The sequence below is a fragment of the Dama dama genome, chromosome Y (genome assembly GCF_033118175.1).
Source record: "Dama dama isolate Ldn47 chromosome Y, ASM3311817v1, whole genome shotgun sequence".
In the NCBI taxonomy this organism is placed as follows: domain Eukaryota; kingdom Metazoa; phylum Chordata; class Mammalia; order Artiodactyla; family Cervidae; genus Dama; species Dama dama.
This window is the reverse complement of record NC_083715.1, coordinates 13,591,251-13,612,280: the sequence shown is the minus strand read 5'-3', so window position 1 is coordinate 13,612,280 and position 21,030 is coordinate 13,591,251. Positions and strand designations below refer to the sequence as shown.

At 40.2% G+C, this 21,030-nt stretch overlaps 1 protein-coding gene across 1 annotated transcript; it reads left to right on the top strand.

The window, feature by feature from the left end:
• Positions 1-5,392: 5,392 nt before the first annotated feature.
• LOC133053607 (eukaryotic translation initiation factor 1A, Y-chromosomal-like) lies at positions 5,393-20,100 on the top strand. The gene is made up of 6 exons (XM_061138159.1): positions 5,393-5,408; positions 7,207-7,290; positions 14,168-14,271; positions 15,236-15,286; positions 19,035-19,116; positions 20,006-20,100. Exons 1-6 carry the CDS (start codon positions 5,393-5,395, stop codon positions 20,098-20,100), a joined length of 432 nt encoding a protein of 143 aa, XP_060994142.1.
• The last annotated feature ends 930 nt before the right edge of the window (positions 20,101-21,030 follow it).

Sequence of the window (21,030 nt, the reverse complement as noted above, 5' to 3'; positions counted from 1 at the left end):
GGTCATTGTGACCAGCGTAAGATGACACCTCATTGTGGTTTTGACTTACCTCTCTCTGATAACTGATGTTGTGCATCTTTCGTGTGCTCATTCGTCATCTCTATATCTTCTCTAGAGAAACGTTTGGTTAGTTCTTTTGCCCACTTTCTGATTGATTCTTTGTTTTTCTGGCATTGAGCTGCAGGAGCTGCTTATATATGTGGGAGATCATGTCTTGGGCAGTTGTTTGATTTGCTGCAATTTTCTCCCATTCTGAAAGCTGTCTTTCCACCTTTGTTTTAGTGTCCTTCACTGCGCAGAAGCTTAGAAGTTTAAGTAGGTTCCTTTTGTTTGTTTTAATTTCCATTATTCTGGGAGGTGGGTCATAGAGGATCTTGCTGTCATTTCTGTCGGAAAGTGTTCTGCCTATGTTGTCCTCTAAGAGTTTTATAATTTCTGGTCTTCCGCTTCGGTCTTTAATGTATCTTGCATTTGTTTTCGTCTGTGGGTTTAGAAGGGAATGAACGTCTCATTCTTCGCATGTGATTGACCCGTTTTCTCAGCACCGCTTGTCCAAGAGGCTGTCTTTCCTCTGTTGTATATTTTTGTCTCCTCTGTCAAAGATAAGGTGGCTGTGGGTGTGTGGCTTCACCTCTGGACTTCCTATTTTGTTCCATTGGTCTGAATTTCTGTCTTTGGGCCAGTACCTTGCTGTCTGGATGACTGTAGCTTTGTAATATAGTTCTGAAGTCAGGAAGGCCAGGTCCTCCATTTCCATTGTTTCTGAAGATTGCTTTGCTCATTGGAGGTCTTTTGTGTTTCCACACACATTGTGAAATTATTTGTTCTGGGTCAGTGAAACACACCATTGGTGGTTGGATAGGGATTCCACGGTTGAATCTAAGAGTACCTATGGTGACTGAATGTACCAACAGATCACGTTGGGTTGTATACTGATTGTCACTGTATTGATTTTTCCGATCCAAGAACATGGTACATTTCTTCATCTATTTGTGCCATGTTTGATTTCTTTCAACATGGGTTTTGAGTTTTCTCTACCAGATCCTTGGTTTCGTTTTAGGGAAATATATTCCTAAATATTTTATTCTCTTCATTGGATACTGAATGGGATTCTTTCTTTAAGTTCTCGTTCTCAATTTTCATTGTTAATGTATAGGAATGCAAGGGATTCCTGAGTATTAACCTTGTATCCTGCAACTGTTCTATTCCTTGATTAGCTCAAGTAATTTTCTGCATGCATCCTTAGTGTTCTCTTTGGAGGGTCATGACATCTGCTAACAGTTAGAGGTGTGTTTTTCTTTTTTTTTTTCTTTTTTGTTCCCTCCCCAGTCTGTATTCCTTTTACTTCTTTTTTCTCTGATTGCTGTTGCTAGGACTAATTTAAAAACTAATTCTAACGTGTTCTCATCTCAGAAAAGCTTACTGATGAAATTAGGGAGCACTGAGAAATGTCAGTTCTACCAGATTCCCACAATAAAATCAGTAAGAACATTAGGAGTTAGGGGCAAGGTTTTCTGGGGGGAAGGCAAAAACTGTTTAATTCTTTAGATAAATATGTCATAATCAAAGTAGTCTGGAATACTTGTAGTCTCTCCTTCAGTTTCAGAAGATTCTACAGCCCCAAGAGTAATGCAGGGCTTTGCAAGTGAAACCCTGAAACTCACCAAGAGCTCACCAAACTCTAGCAGGGCACGTTAGAGAAGAGGTGTTAATGTGCTCTTCAAATTTGTGAGCTTTATAACCAAATTAAAGAAAGGCAAAAAGAGCTTCAAGATGATAGTGCTAAAGAGCCTGCTGAAACAAATGCAGTGCACATGAATGGTAAACATGGTTAGGGCAGAGGAAGCATGAATTCTATTAACGGAAAATATGTTAAAATTTTCTTAGTGTCTGTGTAGAAGGAGAAGTCTCCTCAGAAATTATAACAAGGAAAACGTATATCATCTTTTAGAAAATAAAAAAAGAAAGTCCAGGTGGCTTCAAAGGAAATATAAAGAGAATATGCTCATAGCTGCAGAACAGAGAGCTTAGGGGCTAAAGGGGATGTATATATGAATTATTTTATATGTGTGTGTGTATATATATATATATATGAATTACATGAGTGACATGATGATTCCTAGGTTGAGATATTCAAAACACAAATTAGAACACTGATGCTTGGGATGTCTTGACCTCTTCTCCTGGTGGAACTATTGCCCATTTTTATTTTCTGATAAATTCATACTAATGAGTATTATTTCATCATGTGTGGAAGAATACCTATTTTATGTCTTTTCAACATTAAAGAATATTTGCTTGTTACTATGTATATATAACTACACTTCTATTTTCCACAGACTCAGTCTTTCTCTAAGGTTTCAGTTTTTGTATCAGTATTATTTTTTTAATTTGTATTCATTTTTTCTTTGCAGTGCCTAGTCTTCATTGCTGCCCAAGGGCTTTCTCTAGCTGTGGCAAGTGAGGCACAGCCTTCTTCATGTGGTGGCTTCTCTTGTTGCAGAGCACTGGCTCTATTTCCAGCACATGAGCTCATTTGTTGTGGGGCATGGACTCCTTAGTTGTGACCCATGAGCCTAGTTACTCTTCAGCAGGTGGAATTTTCCCAGACCAGCAATATAACCCACATCCCCTGCATGGAGAAGCGACTCTAAGATACTGGATCACTAAGGAAGTCCTGAACAAGCCCAGTCTTGACAGAAGTTTGATCTAGCATACATGAAAGACAAGATAAAGAATCCACCTGCCAATGTAGGTGACCCAGGGTTAGGAAAACCTTGGGTGGGGAAGATAGATCCTCTGGAGAAGGGAATGGCAACCCACTTCATTATTCTTGTGTGGGAAATCCAAGGGACAGAGGAGCCTGGTGGTGTATGGTCCATGGAGGTAAAAATGAGGTGGACTTGACTTAGTGACTAATTACCACTACTACTATCAACATGTGGCTTTTAGTAAGGGGGACAAGTTGACAGCTTTGTTCAAATGACTTTGGATGGAACGTCTGAAAAGTGGTCACTGCTTTTGGTTATTAAAGCTATCAGTAACTCAAAGACACTCCTGTACTATTGACTGGAAAAGCAAAATCCTTTATAATACTGTCTGTGTAGTTTTATAGTGTACTGGAAGATAATTCAGTCAGTCATTTATATGCACGTATGTAGTTCTCTTTGGAGGTCATGTCTTACAACTGCAGCTGACAGCAGTTTTGCTCTTGCTTTGGTACTGATCTTGAATTCCACATTGCTTCATTGGTGAAAGCAGCATGTCACTAGGAATATGTTGTTTGTTTAATCTTTTAACATATTCTACCAGAACAACTTGCCTCTGAAAGGGGAACAGACACTCCAGTTGTCCTAGGGTTCTATAGACAAGAGAGGAGTAAAAGTTCATTGCTTTTTGAATTTTTTTCAGGGTCAAATACACTTTCTTAGTCAGACCTCCATATATCAAGCTTTTCAAGCACTTTTCTTACAAAAATAAATTTTGGTTTCTAGTATGCTTAGTTTTGCAGTTGTGTCTGATTCTTTGTGACATCATAGACTCTTGTCCGTCAAGCTCCTGTGTCCACAGGTAGTCTCCAGGCCAGAATACTGGAGTGGGTTGCTCCGCCCTCTTCGAGGGATCTGCCCAACCCAGGGGCGGAAGACAGGTTGACCGCATTGCAGTCAGATCGTTTCCCATCTGAGCCATGAAGGAAGCACAAGAATACTGGAGTGGGTAGCCTATGCCTCCTCCAGAGGATCTTTCAACCTTGGGAAACAAACTGGGGTGTCCTGCCATTGCAGTGGATTCTTTACTGGTTGAGCTACCAGGGAAGCCCTCAATTCTGCTAAAAAGTATCAATTGTCAATCCTTGCTATGTGGGCTCATTGATTATAGGGCATGATTGAAGGAAACCAACTTTCCATACACCGTTTTGACCTTGAGGCAAAACAAAAAGCAAAAGTGAGGGAAATCATAGTATTGTTGATAAAATATCATAAATAATTAATAGTATAAATAGAAAATCATAAGTTCAGGAAACTTGAAGACCACAGGCTGGAAATGGTCTTTCACACAGTTTTGAGAGGAGGCTTAGAGGCAGACGCAGGGGCAGAGCCAGTACATATACAACCTTCTTTAACGCAGAAACTATATGTAGTGAAACACATAACTTTCGTAAACATTCCTGATAATCACAAAGAAAAAAAAAAAAAAAAAACACGCCAAACAAACAAGGATTGAAAGCAAGAGACTGTAGCGTTTCTCTAGGCAAGCATGTGGAATCACTAAAGTTTCCATTCCCATATTCATCTTAACCATCTAGGGACCCATAGACCCAAGCACAGAAATGCTTCATCATGTTTTTCCCATCCGGAGTTTCTCAAGCATGCACTGCTGATGGACAACTGCAGTAGATTTTGACGTCTTTCCTTAAGTCGATCAAGAGTGACTTTTCTTTAGTGGTTAAAGCACATGGACAATAGTGGTTTCTCACGTCAAAAGGTAGGGCGTCTTGCATAAATTAGTTCAAGTGAAGTAACACGTAGTCCCGAATGTTTCCTCATACTTAAAATAGGTGAAACTATCCATCACTTCCATCACTATGAAAAACAATCCTGAACATTTCTGAAGAGAAAGTTTTTGATATTTCTAAATTTTATTCTTTATCCATTTATTTTGTTTGTTTACACTAACTTTAAACTTTATTCTACCCATCTGACACTGGATACGACATCTGGATACACCAATCTTGGTGGACCTAAGAGGGGTCTGTAATGATCCTGGGCTCAATCTTTTGAGAGACATCTATACCCTTTCTCTTTAATTCTTCCACCAGTGTACTATGTACCATATTTCTAACAGAAGCCTCCTGGTGGAATTTGTTTCTCCAAGAAGGAAGACAACACATACAATTCAAACAAAGAAACGATCAGAGAGCAAATGGTCAAGAGCACTTATTACAAAATAGCAAAAGTCTACTCAGTAGTTTGAGTCAGCTCAAGCCCTTTCTAGTTGGGGAAATGCATGCGGTCTCCACTATATTGACACATCTCGCTCAGCGCAGTGTTCTCCAAAAATCTATACCTGTCTACTGCAATCTGTCACAGCGTCCCTCACATTGTTGAGTGCCAGGAAGTCAGTGGGTTTGGACTACACGTGCTCCGTAGGGCGGAAGAGACTGTGCTTGGAGGATAGGCCCATAGCGTCAGAGGCGGGGAAAGTGACGTTAACCACGTGACACTGGCTGGGTCGCCATTTTGCTGCTGCTAGGCGTGGCTGCGCTCCGATTTCTCGCGCAAGTTCTCAAGTCGGAGTGTGTAGGTTAGCTCCTTGGAAACCTCGGAGGATTACCTGCCAGCGGCAGCGGCACCGGAAGCTGCTTGGAAACAGTGAGCCTGCCGTTGCAGCTATGCCCAAGAATAAAGGTAATGACTCGGCTTCCCGGCACCAGGGTCTGCTCTGCCGCGGTCAGTGGTAGTTTCTCCGTCGTGTGGTTGGCTGAGGTCTTTGAGCGGACTCCACAGTCCACAGAGGAGCTAGGAAGCGGCTCCTGCTTCCTCCCGCTCTGTAGACAGAGCGGGATAATTTCCTCTCCGCTTTTGTCAGTTTTACACGGAGCTGAAAATACGATTAGTTTTGGATTCATGCCAGTTTAACTGCAGGCCGTTAGTAAACTGGCAGAAGGCTACTTTCGGGCAGCTGAGGCTTCGTCCCTGAGGCCTTCATCCCTTCCGAAGACTCTCCTTAGCTGTTGTTTGTGACACACTGATTCTCTCTTTGGGTCTAGTAAATACTTGTCAGTAGTTTACTTTGTGCGCGGTTGACTACTGGTGAAAAGACTGCTTTGCAAACACGGAGGCAAAACGCTGTTGCACGTTTAGGTTCATGTCTGCCAGTTTACTTTCTTCTGCCTGTCACAAACCTTAACCTTCTTTAGAACGCACACATATCCCAACGTGTTCAGCCTTCTTATCCAGTAAAATAGATGCTGGCACTGTGTATTTCTATTTGTCTTTATTCTGAGTCAGACAGTTCACAAATAACCAGATTTGACAATACTTCTGCTTGTAACTTCCAAAACGGTACTTCTAAGCTAACTGAAGCAGAGCCCTGGGACAGTCAGTCCTTGAATTCTCCTTTTTAGAGACCTGAGTTGTTCTTGTGTCATGTTTAATACTCTTGTAATGCCTCTTGGCAAACTGGAACTGCTAGGAGTGAGAATATCTCCTTCAGAGTAGCACCACATTTCACATTACACGAGAAGCAAACCTCTCTTCATTATTCATTCCTGACACTTCATGTTAGCTCTCAAGGCTTCCTTAAGGTTTGCCACATTGGGTCAAATTTTTCACCTTTGAGTTCAGTGCTCTCTACATTCCCCAAACCAACTGGCACAGCCTTTCTCTAGCAAGCAAATGTTTTCCTGCTAACTATCCAGGCAAATTCTAGAAACCTCTTTTTCATAATGTGTTAGGTAAATTACAAACCACTTCTACTTGTTTTTTTCTAATCTATTTAATTCACTTTTAGCTTACAAATAAGTGTGCATTTGTAACAAGAGAAACAGTCCTTGTTTCCTCCTCTGTTTTTAGGAATGAAGTTTCAGATGCCCACATTGGGTTGTGTATCCTGAAGAGAATAGGACTGACTTTATGAATGCTGACTTAGTACAGCTTGGTGCTTAATAGATGTTCAATACATTTTTGTTAATGTTATCTTCAGTCCAGCCTTGGGTGGCTCCCGTCTTCCTTCTGTGGGACTTTTAAACCAGCTGCTAACGCTCATGCCAAACTGAAGACGTTTCTACATATGATTTTTCAGTTTCCATTCCTTTACAGATATATGGAGTAGTCTTGGTTTATTAATTGGAAAGTAAATTGTGGAAGAGAATGTATAGAATCCAGGTTTAATTGGAAAGCATGGATAATAAAAATGCTAATGGTTATCTCTGGTAATGTGTTATGTGGTTGATATTAGCTGTTAAGCGATTTAGAAGAACGTCATTGGCAATTGGTAAGCGGCTAATCGGTAAGCAAGTTAGGTTAAATTGTAAATCTCTTTTGAGGTCTGTTAATATTTTCCTGCTATTTAAATGATAACCTGTTTGTTCCCCTGTGTTTTTGTAAAGTTTCAAAGCTTATGTTCGTTTGTTTTACAGTTGAGTTTGTAAACTATTATACAGATGATTAGATTTCAATTTTTATTCACTTTTTAATCACTTAGGTAAAGGAGGCAGAAACAAGCGTAAGGGTAAGAAGGAGAATGAATATAAAAATAGAGACCTAGTCTTTAAAGAAGATGGACAAGGTAAGAATTCTTTACTTATACCTTTTCTAGTAATGTGAATTTCACAGTTTGATCTGAAACATGTCTTAGTCATAATGCTGAGGAGTTGTCTGATAACTCTCTTGTTTTTCTTCATCTAAATGATTTTTATCTGCTTATGTGTTTTTCTTTTTGTTTTTTTTTTTTGCTGTGCTGGGCCTTCTTTACTGCGCATGGGCTTTTCTTTCGATGAGGACAGCAGGGGCTGCTCTGTAGCTGCAATGCACGAGCTTCCCATCGGGGTGCCCTCTCCACTTGTGGAGCAGAGGCTCTTGGGAGACCAGGCTTCAGTAGTTGCAGTGCATGGGCTCAGTAGTTGCAGCTTCTAGGCTGTAGAGCACAGGCGCAATAGCTGTGGCACAGGGGCTCAGTCTTTGGGAGGCATGTGAGTTCATCCTGGACCAGGGGTCAGACCAGTGTCTGCTGTATTGGCAGGTGGATTCCCTACCCCTGAGCCACGACGGAAGCCCCTCGTATCTCCATCTTTTCCCCATTTACAGTGCCCTATATTTCTCCATAATTTCTGTATTAATTTATTGTACACTATTTCTTTTCTCATGCAGGTTTACAATGTGGCATTTCTGTAAACAAGGTGTCCTGTTTTTATTCTGTGGATAACCATGGTATAAATGACAGTGAATTGTAGTGTTTGGAGCAGAGTAAGCCTGGCTGCCAACATTGAAAATCGCCTACTTTTGCACTCATTTTTCAGTAGACTATGAGAAATCCATGCCAAGACCTCAGCCCCTCAGTACTCCAATGTCACTAGTGCATGATCATATTTAATAAAGTAACAGAATAGTTGACTCTCTCTTACTTGAGTAAGTGCAGACTAAAATAAGAGTAAAATAACTGACTGAAGCACTTACTTTTTCCCCTTTCATATTTAGCTAAGCCCACAGAGGAGATGAAATATGAGTGCAACTCCCATATTTTGTTTATAACTTAGACTCACTAATTTTCAGTGCTTTCTTCTATTCTTTCTTTTGGAACATGCACATTTTCCTCCTACCATTTTGTTTGTTTGTTTGTTTTTTTCATTTATTTTTATTAGTTGGAGGCTAATTACTTTACAGTATTGTAGTGGTGTTTGCCATACATTGGCATGAATCAGCCATGGATATACATGTATTCCCCCACCCCAACCCCCCCTCCCACCTCTCTCTCCACCCGATCCCTCTGGGTCTTCCCAGTGCACCAGCCCCGAGCACTTGTCTCATGCATCCAACCTGGGCTGGTGATCTGTTTGACCCTTGATAGTATACATGTTTCGATGCTGTTCTCTCAAAACATCCCACCCTCGCCTTCTCGCACAGAGTCCAAAAGCCTGTTCTGTACATCTGTGTCTCTCTTTCTGTGTTGCATGTAGGGTTATGGTTACCAGCTTTCTAAATTCCATATATATGCATTAGTATACTGTATTGGTCTTTATCTTTCTGGCTTTCTTCACTCTGTATAATGGGCTCCAGTTTCATCCATCTCATTAGAACTGATTCAAATGAATTCTTTTTAATGGCTGAGTAATATTCCATGGTGTATATGTACCACAGCTTCCTTATCCATTCCTCTGCTGATGGACATCTGGGTTGCTTCCATGTCCTGGCTATTATAAACAGCGCTGCGATGAACCCTGGGGTGCATGTGTCTCTTTGAGATCTGGTTCCCTCCGTGTGTATGTCCAGAAGTGGGATTGCTGGGTCATATGGCAGTTCTATTTCCAGTTTTTAAAGACATCTCCACACTGTTCTCCATAGCGGCTGTACTAGTTTGCATTCCCACCAGCAGTGTAAGAGGGTTCCCTTTTCTCCACACCCTCTCCAGCATTTATTGCTTGTAGACTTTTGGATAGCAGCCATCCTGACTGGCGTGTAATGGTACTTCGTTGTGGTTTTGATTTGCATTTCTCTGATAATGAGTGATGTTGAGCATCTTCTCATGTGTTTGTTAGCCATCTGTATGTCTTCTTTGGAGAAATGTCTGTTTAGTTCTTTGGCCCATTTGTTGATTGGGTCATTTATTTTTCTGGAATTGAGCTGCAGGAGTTGCTTGTATATTTCTGAGATTAATCCTTTGTCTGTTGCTTCGTTTGCTATTATTTTCTCCCAATCTGAGGGCTGTCTTTTCACCTTGCTGATAGTTTCTTTGTTGTGCAAAAGCTTTTAAGTTTCATTAGGTCCCGTTTGTTTCTTTTTGCTTTTATTTCCAATATTCTGGGAGGTGGGTCATAGAGGATCCTGCTGTGATTTATGTCGGAGCGTGTTTTGCCTATGTTCTCCTCTGGGAGTTTTATAGTTTCTGGTCTTACATTTAGATCCTTACTGCACTGGAGTTTAGTTTTGTGTATGGTGTTAGAAGGTGTTCTCGTTTCATTCTTTTACAAGTGGTTGACCAGTTTTCCCAGCACCACTTGTTAAAAGAGGTTGTCTTTTTTCCACTGTATATTCTTGCCTCCTTTGTCAAAGTCCTCCTAACATATTAAACTTTCTTCTAGGCGGGTCTCGTTACATACAGTTATGGACTTTAGCCCTAAATATTCCATCTCGTAAGAGCGAAGCCTTTCTCCTATGTAACTCCAGTAGCATGGTCACAGGAAATTTAACCTTAGCATTATACTGTCACTTGGTAGGTACTCGGTTCTAGCCCCAGTGCTTGCGCTTAGTCACATCTGACTCTTTTGAGATCTCGGGGACTGTAGCCCACCTGGCTCCTGTGTCCACAGGATTCTCCAGGCAAGAATACTGGAGTATGTTGCCATTTGCTTCTCCACAGGCTCATCCTGGCCCGGAAGTCTAGTGCGTTGTCTCCTTTGTCTCTTGCGTTTGCAGGTGGATTCTTCATGGCTGAGCCACTGGGCAAACCCCTGTTCAGGAATAGCCAGGAGCCATATGTGGATGTTGAAATGAATTGAAGTTAGCATATTGTTCAGTTCTTGTGCATACCTTTCTCTCAATTGAAAATTCTATTCTCTGTTGTTGAGCTGGTGTATATATAACCACCATAAACATTTGTCCATTTGTTTCAGTCATTTCCAGCACTTCATAACAAAGCCATGTAGTTATTCCTGCATAGTGCAAGTCACTAAACACACACACACACACACACACACACACACACGCTCAGGAACAAACACAAATATTTTTATTGATTATTTGAAACATGATGTGTTTCTAAAGATAATCTGGTCTTTGACCTTCATATTTTTTCCTTACGTTAGAAGTGTGTTTCAGGGCCAGTCTTTAAATTATCATTATCTTTTCTTTGTTCTTTTCTCCTGTGTAGCAGCCCTGAGTACTGAGCTGGGTTCATGGCCTGTGATGCAAGGGACTGTCCATAGTTGGAATCCCATTTACCTTTCAGGATAATGACAGATGAGACAAGAATCTCTTTGGGGGAGTTGTTTCTCAGTCACTAAGCCATGTCTGTGACCCTTGCGGGACCCCGTGAACGGCAGTACACCTGGGTTCCCTGTCCTTACCATACCCTTGCATTCGCTCAGACGCTTATCCCTTGAATCCTGTGATACCATCCAACCGTCTCATCTTCTGTTGTCCTGTTCTCTTCCCCTCCTGCTTTCCCTCCCACATCAGGGTCTTCTCCTTGCAGTCGACTCTTTGCATCAGGTGGCCAAAGTATTGGAGCTTCAGCAGCAGTCCTTGCAGTGAATATTCAGGGTTGATCTCCTTTAGGATTGACTGATTTGATTTCCTTGCTGCCCAAGGGACTCTGAAGAGTCTTCTCCAGCGCTACAGTTGATACACTTCAACTCTTTGGCGTTCAGCCCTCTTCATGGTCCCAACTCGCACATCCATACATGGCTACTGGAAGAACTAGAGCTTTGACGGTACAGAGCGTTGTCATCAAAGTAATATCTCTGCCTTTTAACATGCTGTCTAGAGTTGTCATCGCTTTTCTTCCAAGGAGCAGTTCAGTTCAGTTCAGTCGCTCAGTCATTTCCAACTCTTTGCAACGCCGTGGACTACAGCAAGCCAGGCCTCCCTGTCCATCAGCAACTCCTGGAGTTTAGCCAGACTCATGTCCCTTGAGTCAGTGATGCCATCCAACCAGCTCATCCTCTCTTGTTCCCTTCTCCTCCCGTCCTCAATCTTTGCCAGCATCAGGGTCTTTGCGAAAGAGTCAACTCGTCACATCAGGTGGCCAAAGTATTGGAGTTTCAGCTTCAAGATCAGTCCTTCCAATGAACACCCAGGACCGATCTCCTTTAGTATGGACTGGTTGGATCTCCTTGCAGTCCAAGTGACTCTCAAGAGTCTCCTCCAACAGCACAGTTCAAGAGCATCAGTTCTTCAGCACTCAGCTTTCTTTACCGTCCTGTCTCACACATCCATACATGACTGCTGGAAAAACCATAGCCTTTGCCTAGATGCACCTTTGTTGGCAAAGGAATGTCTCTGCTTTTCAATATGCTGTATAGTTTGGTTGTAACTTTCCATCCAAGCGTCTTTTTATGTCATGCTTATGGTCACCATCTGCAGTGGCTTTCAAGGCCCCGAAACTAAAGTCAGCCACTGTTTCCACTCTTCCTTATGTATTTGCCATGAAGTGATGGCACCGCAAGCCATGATCTTTGTTTTCAGAATGTTTAGCTTTAAGCCAACTTTTTCCCTCTCTTCTTTCACTCTCATAAAGAGGATCTTTCCTCAAGGGTGCTGTCATCTGCGTATCTGAGATTATTGAATTTTTGCCGGCAGTCTTGATTCCACCTTGTGCTTCATCCAGCCCAGCATTTCTCGTGATGTACTCTGCATAGAAGTTAAATAGGCAGGTTGACAATGTGCAGCCTAGATATGCTCCATTTCCTACTTGGAACCAGTCTGTTGTTCCACATCCACCAGTAACTGTTGCTTCCTGACTTGCATACAGATTTCTCAAGAGGCAGGTCAGGTGGGCTGGTATTCCCAACGTTTTTGAATTGTGCACAGTTTATTGTGATCTGCACAGTCAAAGGCTCTGGCATAGTCAGTAAAGCAGAAATAGATGTTTTTCTGGAACTCTCTTGCTTTTTCCATGATCCAGTGGATGTTGGCAATTTGATCTCCGTTCCTCTGCCTTTAGAAAACCAGGTTTGAACATCTGGAAGTTCACAGTTCATGTATTGTTGAAGCCTGGCTTGTAGAATTTTGAGCATTACTTTGCCAGCGTATGAGATGAGTACAGCAGTGCGGTACTTTGAGAGGTTTTGGCGTTGCCTTTCTTTGGGATTGGAAAGAAAACTGACGTTTCCTGTCCCCTTGCCCCTGCTGAGTATTCCAAATTTGCTGGCACATTGACTGCAGCACTTTCACAGCATCATCTTTGAGGATTTGAAATAGCTCAGCTGGAAATCCATCACCTCCACTAGCTTTGTCTGTAGTGATACTTCTAAGGCCCGCTTGATTTCACGTTCCAAGATGTCTGGCTCCAGGTGAGTGATCACTCCTTGGTGATTATCTGGGTCGGGCAGATCATTTTTGTGCACTTCTGTGTATTCTTGCCACCTCTTCTTAATATCTTCTGCTTCTGTTAAGTCCATACCATTTCTGCCTTTTCTGGAGCCCATCTTTGCATGACACGTTCCCTTGGTATCTCTAATTGTCCTGAAGAAATCTTTTCCATTCTTTTATTTTCCTCTCTTTGCTTGCACTGGTCGCCAAGGAAGGCTTTCTTATCTCTCCTTGCCATTGTTTGGAACTCTGCATTCAAATGGGTATGTCTTTCCTTTACTCCTTTGTTTTCACTTCCCTTCTTTTCATAGCTGTTTGTAAGGCCTCCTCGAGAGCCATCTTGCATTTTTTGCATTTCTTTTTCTTGGGGATGGTCTTGCTCCCTGTCTCCTGTACAATGTCACGAACCTCTGTCTGTAGTTCATCTGGCACTCTGTCTATCAGATCTAGTTCCTTAAATCTGTTTCTCACTTCCACGGTATAATCATCAGGGACTTTATTTATATCATACCTGAAAGGTCCAGGAGCAGTCGCCTTTAATATCGTGGCTGCAGTGGCTGTCACTTTGATGTTTGTCCTTAGTAAACCTTTAGTAATGTACCTGCTTTATATTAACTGCCTGTTTCTTTCTCTATTCTGATGCCTGCGTTTGTCATTTAAAGTCAAGAAGACGTCATCCCGTGCTGGCTAATGCTTATGTCAGTGTCTTCAACTGACAGTAGAATCTGGTGGCCTCTTGACTATGCTTAGATAGAATTGTCTTTAAGCATTTGACGCTTTATCTTGAAATACTCTATTAAGGACTTTAGAATAAGCATCAGTGTGTCCTCAAGCAAATGTTCGTTGGTGATCAGCCTGCTGTTGCTTATCAGTAGAGTTAATGAGGGAAAGGAGAGGCAAGATTTTGCAAATATGCAGCATGAGAGGTTGCTAAGCCAGCATGTAGGGCGCAGTCTGAAGTGAGCCACTTTGGTGTGCAGAGGTGGAGCATGCAGTCGTGAAGACAAAGACTGAACTGATTTTCTCAAATTAGTGGATGACTTAAATATACCCAGTAGCGATAGCTTTTCGTGGAAATAACGTTTGTGATTTTGGATTAACTGCTTCACTTTTGTCAACTTTTACTTGCTCAGAAAACAAGAGGATAAGTGCATCAGTTTAGCTGAATGAGACCGTAGCCATTGCTTGAGAGCCTAAGAGTTCTCCCATTTTTGTGGATAACATTAATATATGTCCCCTGAGACAGCTCTCATTTGTTGTCATACTTGAACCTTTTGTTCTGTTTTAAATTATGGTTTGGTCTAAAGTTAGCACTCACAGTGAAGTTACCAACTTAATCACAAGTGTTGCATTTTTAGGAAAACTGGACAGTATGTTACGGTTTTGTTTTTCTTTTTTCTTTTCTGCCCCTTCCTAAGAGTATGCCCAGGTAACCAAAATGTTGGGAAATGCACGGTTGGAAGCAGTGTGCTTTGACGGTGTGACAAGGATATGTCATATCCGAGGAAGCTTGAGAAAAAAGGTCAGTGTGGAGGTATATTTTCCTTTAGTCCAAAGCTTACCTTTAAAACATTTATCTGTGCTTCCAAGTGACTGAATTTGGTGAATTCTTGAAGACTTCAAGAATAGTGATTTATATGGCAATATAAACGCATAAAATTAGAAAATGCTTGATAACTTTAATACTAGGACTTAGATTTAGAAAGAATGATTTGTGACACCTAGACTGGACTTATGCCAGAAATGTTTGCTCTTGCGGAAACAGACAGAGTCCGTGTATGAACCAAATGGAAATGGTAAGCCGTGAAAGAAAGAAAGAAAGAAAGCAAGAAAAATAAAACACCTGAAGATTATTTTTCAGACAACAGAAGTCCAATTGTTAACTAAACCTAACATTTGGTCCTGGGTAAGACTTTGCTTTGTGGGAACAGCTGTATGTGTTGTTAGGAACATTTGAAATTGGAACATGGTAGAGCATCTTATTTAGTAATTTTGGCACGTTGATTGACCATATTGTTTAAAAGTTCCTTCAACCCTACTTTTTTGGATTAAAAATCAGTTTTGTTCTCTTGAGTCATTCTCTTCCAGTTAGTGGTTTGGGAACCTGAATTGACGTCGACTGGTAACTAGATGACTGTATTTGTGTAGATGACTTATTTTCATTTGTTGAAAAGAACTGAAAATGTCCAGAGTGATTTGTGAATAAAAGTAATTCACGTGACAAAGAACTATGCTCTTGTACATTCAGATGCTCGTAGGCATGAGCACACACACAGATAATACACACATACATGCACATGCACACACAACACACACACAGACCACACACACATACACACACACACTCAACTGTAGTTTTGCTGTAATTCATTAGTAGATATTTCTCACAGACCGAATGAATTATATTTTTTGTATTAAGTATTGCTTTACATTGAACACTATTGTTTGCATTTTACATACAATATAGCATGAGTTTTCTTTTATAGGTTTGGATAAATTCTTCAGATATTATATTGGTTGGTCTTCGAGACTATCAGGTAAGAATTACGTGTAAGTGTATAATCTTGAATTTAAGAATCATTAATATCAGTATCTAGATGATGCAATAAAATGCATTTGACCTGTTCTAGCCAGTTATGAGTCTCATCCTTCTGGCATCCAAATTTGTTATGATCCACAGTGTTTAAGATGATAGGATTCTGGCTGGCTGACGGTACATGTGTTTTGTGGGAAGACTGGTTGTTTCTTTCTTTATTTTAAATATAATAAGTAATAAATATTCTCTTATAATTTTGGATAAATACTAGAGCTCATCCTTCTGTCCTTCTTTAAAGTCCAGGTGTAGTCAGGCCTCTGTGCTAGGTTTTCAGTGATTCTGGTGCAGGCTGACGTTTTCAGTATTCTGCAGTAAAATGAGAAGGTATCTTCATATTTTATGATATATATTTCACAGAGCTAGATTATTCATTTTCCTTTCACTTGTCTTTTCCTTTAATTTTTGATGGCGCTGAAGCTCGTGGGATCTTAGATCCCCAGTCAGAGATTGAACCCAGAATACATCTGAGGAAGCCCTGAGTCCTTGTCATTGGACCACCAGAGGACTCCGCCCATTTTGCTTTTTAAATACTTTTGTAAACTACCCTTTGCTGAAATAGAACAGTAGCATATGAGAGTGATTTTCATTAGCATTATTACTCACTAAAAAAAATTTAGTAATTTATGTTGGGTTCTCAGTTGCAGTTTTTAAATTTCAAGGTCTCAAATCGCAGTTTGAGAAATCACTGCTGTAAGATGATGCAATTAAGTCAGGCAAAACCTCTAATCTCCAAGGGGGGGGGGTTTGGCTTGTAGGAGAAGGGTAAGACATAGACTAGGTCATTTAGAGTGTATGTTATAAATCTGAGATGAATGCTTAAAAAGCTACTTGTTAGTTGCCCGCTATGACCTCAGTGTTTGTACTAAGACTTGTGAGACAGAAGTCAAACCCATCACATGTGCCCAGTTAAATTTTAAGTGCAATAATTCTATTATCAGGTCATGTTTCTCTCTCTATTCTATTATCAAGTCATGTTTCCTGTAAATAATTAAGATGTGCTGATTTGTAAATTTCAGTCTTCTGTTTCCCTGTTGATTTTTTTGGTGTGATCATTCTATTAGTGATTAAAGCGACTTTTTTATCTCCACTAGTTTTCTTTTAAAGAATAAGTTTGTCTTGATTCTCTAGTGAAATATTCTTCACAATTAAAACGACATTATGCACACTGTTTCTTGTCTTCTTTTCACACATGCTACCCGAGGTAATGTCTCTGTTAAGTCCAGCTTGTAGGCTTTCTCAGTCATGCTTTGTATTGCCTACGTATTTTCTGGTATGTGAGCGAACACATTTTCCTTTTTCTTTGTACGTCCCATGTTTGTTCTTGTTTCTGTTTTTGTTGAAAACTCAAAAGTGCAAATATAACATGGTGAGACGGGAGATCCGATTTCTTCTCCCAGGGCTTTTTTCTTGCCATTGTTTGTTGAGTGATTTCTGAAACAGATTGTGTAAGGCATGAATCTTTTCCTTGCCTGTGGCCACTGGATGCTTCTTTATGACATCACAGACAGCCCGTGTTTGAGGTTTCATTAAAAACCAGCAGGCCTCTCATCCTCTGCATTCAGGCCCTGTGCTTGCAGTGGTATACCTTTGATACTAAGCCAGGCGACTGATAGCTCTTCATTTCAGGCTCGTGCAGAAAATCCAGGTGACTCGAAGCTGAGAGGTTAGGAGCATCCCTGAACTTTGATTAGTGTGTCTTCAGTCTTGATTCCACATATAAGTGAGGTCCTACAGTGTTTGCCTTCTCTGTGTGACTTGTTTCTCTTAGCACACTACCCTCCGGTTTCATCCTAGTTGCTCCAGATGGCAGGATTTATCTGCATTGGATGTTATCCCCTCATTGGTCATAACATTTGCAAATATTTTTACCGATCTAGTACACTGTCTTTTTGTAGTTGTTGTTGACAATTTGCTTTTCTGTGCAAAAGTGATTTAGTGTGATGTAGTTCCACTGAGTAGGTTTTGCTTGTGTTGCTTATGGCTTTGGTGTCGTATACAAAAAGCAAAGAGCAAGAGCGGCACTTGGTAGTTTTGCACTGCGTTCTCTTGCCAGTAGTTTGAGGGTTTCAGGCCTGTGTTTAAATTTCTGATCTACTTCAGGGTAATTTCAGGCAGTTTGTGGTGTAAGAAAGGCGTCCACTATATGTTAAGTATTGTTTTCCCAGTACTGTTTATTGGAGAGGATGTCTTTTCTATACTGAGATCTTGGTTCCCTTCATGGGTTTTGATTGTCTTTGAAAAATTTTATTTCTGAGTGATGAGTTTTGTCCCAAGAGTCCATATTACTGGTGAAATGCCGGAGACATATTGTTGGGACAGTTGTGTTTGGAAAGCAGGAAGTGTGTGTCCTCCAGCTTTATTCTTCCTCCAGGTTGCTTTGGTGGTTAGGATTGTTTGCGGTTCCATATAGCTTTGTCTCTGAAAATAACTGCTACTTGAATTTCTATGGGAATCGCATGGAATCTGTACATTACTTTGCGTAGTATGGACACATTACTACTATAACTGACTTTTGCTTATTGATTTTATATCCTGAAACTTTACTGAATTTTTTTCCTTTGTATGTTTTTCTGATCTGGATCATCCATTTATAACCTTTCCATTTTTCATATGTGCTGAGTAAAAATATAGACTCTGTAAATGTGCATCATTTTCATGTGCATTTATTTTAGTTGAACTACATATAACCCCGGAAAGGAATGGAAAAATTGTTAGTTCCCAGTTTAATTCTTTGTTTCACGGGCAGTGTAACCACAATTATATTAATCCTATAAGGGATTGAGGTACTGACTTCAAAGTGATAGCCACAAACAGCTCTTCTGATTTTTAATCTGCTGTGGATAATTGCAAACCCTTGTTACTGAAATCATATTGTAAAGATAATAGCAGCACCCCCACTCTGTGGAAGTATCTTAGTACGTTATTAGCTAATCTCTTCCCTACTGAGTTGCACTGAGACTTTTAACACAATACCTACATGTTTTTTTGTGCACATTATAGTTTGAGAAGTGTTGCTTTCTACTACACTGCAGTTTTATGACTGTGATATTTTCAGTTGCCTTTCTTTAGGCCTTTTCTAGGTTAATTGTAAGCATTCAGAATTGTTTGCTCTGTCAGTGACTGGGCGTCTTTAAAATGGAGAAAAGTGAACTTTGTTAGGGCAGTACTTCACAGGCATATTTGCATCAGAAGCACACAGAAGAGCTTTATAAACACACAAGGACTTCACTCCAAGCCTGTCAGGTTTTAGGAGAATATAGGTATCTTTTTAAATCACCACAAACAATGCAAATCAGTAAGATACTCTAAGAACTGTGGGTGATAGAAAGGTTTCTCTTGGGTAACAATACCATCTTCACTTAGAACTACAGTGTTAGAGAGTGAACAAGGACAGTAGTGCCACAGCATTCCCCCCCCCCCACCCCGCCCCGCCGCCGTGTTTCCTTTTCGTACTTTTGATTCAGTGCATTATATACATCATTTTCCTAGTCTATATTTTATTTGGTCATGCATGCAGACTTCATCACGAGGACTTGTGTGTGTGTGTGTGTGCGCGTGTGTGCGGATGATAGAAGGAAGGTGAGAGAATGGTGAGGTTTCACATAAGTGTGTTTATCTGAAAGTAATTTATGAGACAGCTGATGATTCTTTGCATAACCAATTTTGATCCTTCCTTGTTCTTCTCCAAGGATAACAGAGCAGATGTAATCTTAAAGTACAGTGCAGATGAAGCTAGAAGTCTGAAGGCTTATGGAGAGCTTCCAGAATATGGTAGTTATTATCAAAGATTTTACATTTCCCTGTCTTCTCATAGCATTTGCTAATTAGTGTTTAGGTGAAGCAGTTGTTTCAGGATTCTCTCTCTTTATGTATTTTTACAAATATGCTTCAATCCTCTTTAACTATGTGTTAAATACTTCAGTATATTAAGAACTTAGTAATGGATTATCTTCCTGCAGTATATTCTTTTGGTGGGGAATGAAAAATTTACGGGCTCTAGACTTATACATACGAGTTGTTAAAGGAATGCCTCTTAACAATGCTTAAGAGATTATATAGCTGGTTTCAGCTACTCGATGACAACAGTTATGGTACTGGTATTGATTTTTGTGGAGGAGTATTCAGTTTTTCTTCGTATACAGAGTACTGTTGTGGCGTTTTGTGGAGAGTGCTTTTAAAAGATATCCCTTTTATTTTTTAAAGACAAAAGTATTCCTCTAGTAAGCTTGGAAAGATGAAAATACTTCTAGTAACCAAAAAGAGGAAGTGCACTAAACGCACATTTTGGACATGATAGCAATTTTACTTACTCTATTAGAGTGCATTTTATTATCAAGTTATGTGGTTTTAAGTAAGAGTGAAGATTCTGATGACAATTAGGTCGTTTAAGAAATACTAAGATAATTGGGAATCAGATCAATACTTACTTGGCAGTGAACTTCTTTTAGCAGTTTCATTGTGAGTTTGTTCTCTGTGATGTGTTTGCAGTTGGGAAGATTTTTCTTGGAATGAAACTGTTGAATCGAAGTTTGATTACAAGCAGTCTGTTGTACACTTCAGTGTTTTAGTAGTAATCCAGTATTGTTTCTTTAAATAGGCAATTAATCTAGTAACACCTTGATTTTATATTTTTAAGCGTATGCTCTTATTGTATTTTTAGTGGAACTTAGTGACACAGATACCTTTGAAACTGAAGATGATGATGAAATCCAGTTTAAGGACCCTGCAGCTGAGGGTGAAGACCCTGAGGTGTAAGTCAAGGCTGAACCGTGTGTGTGTATGCTTTTTAATGTTTTGTACATGAAAGTAGTCAGATCTTTTACCGTTTTAGGTCTCAGAAGGTTGAACACGTGAATATATATTGAGGCCTATGTATCCGTGAGTTTGAATATTCCTTAATATTCAGAATCCACCATGGCAACCTTTTTAAATTTTCAAAAACTTTATAGTTCTTTGGATCCTTGTTTGTTTGTCTTTTAAATCAGTTAGGTTTGACAGTGGGCACTCCATAATGAGCCTTTATTAAGCAAGGGGGTGTACAGTGATAGTATTAAGAAGTTTAGCAGACAGGTTTAAAGTGTATTGCCTCACAAGGCTGGTACATTAATAGAAGTAAAGCATGTTGAAGCCAGCTTGCTGAAGCACTGGAATTTTAGTTCACTGCAAAGCATTCTTAAAATGAAGGCCTGTTTTGTTGCCCGTGTATTTAGAGGTCACATTAATTGTCCTGTATCACTCTAGGACAAAGTTTTGGTTTGGAGTTTGTGGGAAATGGTTGTTTATCTTGGTAAGGAATTAGTGATGATAAGACTCCTCCATGTCTCACTGTTCTGCTATGAATGTATTTAAGTGAAAGTTTTATTGATTTGTATCTCTTGACTTTTGAGACAGGCCCATCGAGTAATTGGAATGACAGTATGGCTTATACTCTTGTAAGGCCTGTTAGACTTCTTCTTCTTTTGGTACTTCTGTGGTAAAAATGTACTGTAGAAACCAAACGTGCAAAAACATCAATGAGTGTTTGAACACCAAGGTAGAAGTTCAGAATTCCAGGAGCACATTTTAGGAAGTCTAAACCGGATCACTGCCCTCGGAAACAGATTTCAAGATCTTTCATTTACCAACATCCTTATTAAGAGCGTTTTCAGACACTGAGAGAAACTGAATTTTAAGTGGAAGTGAGCA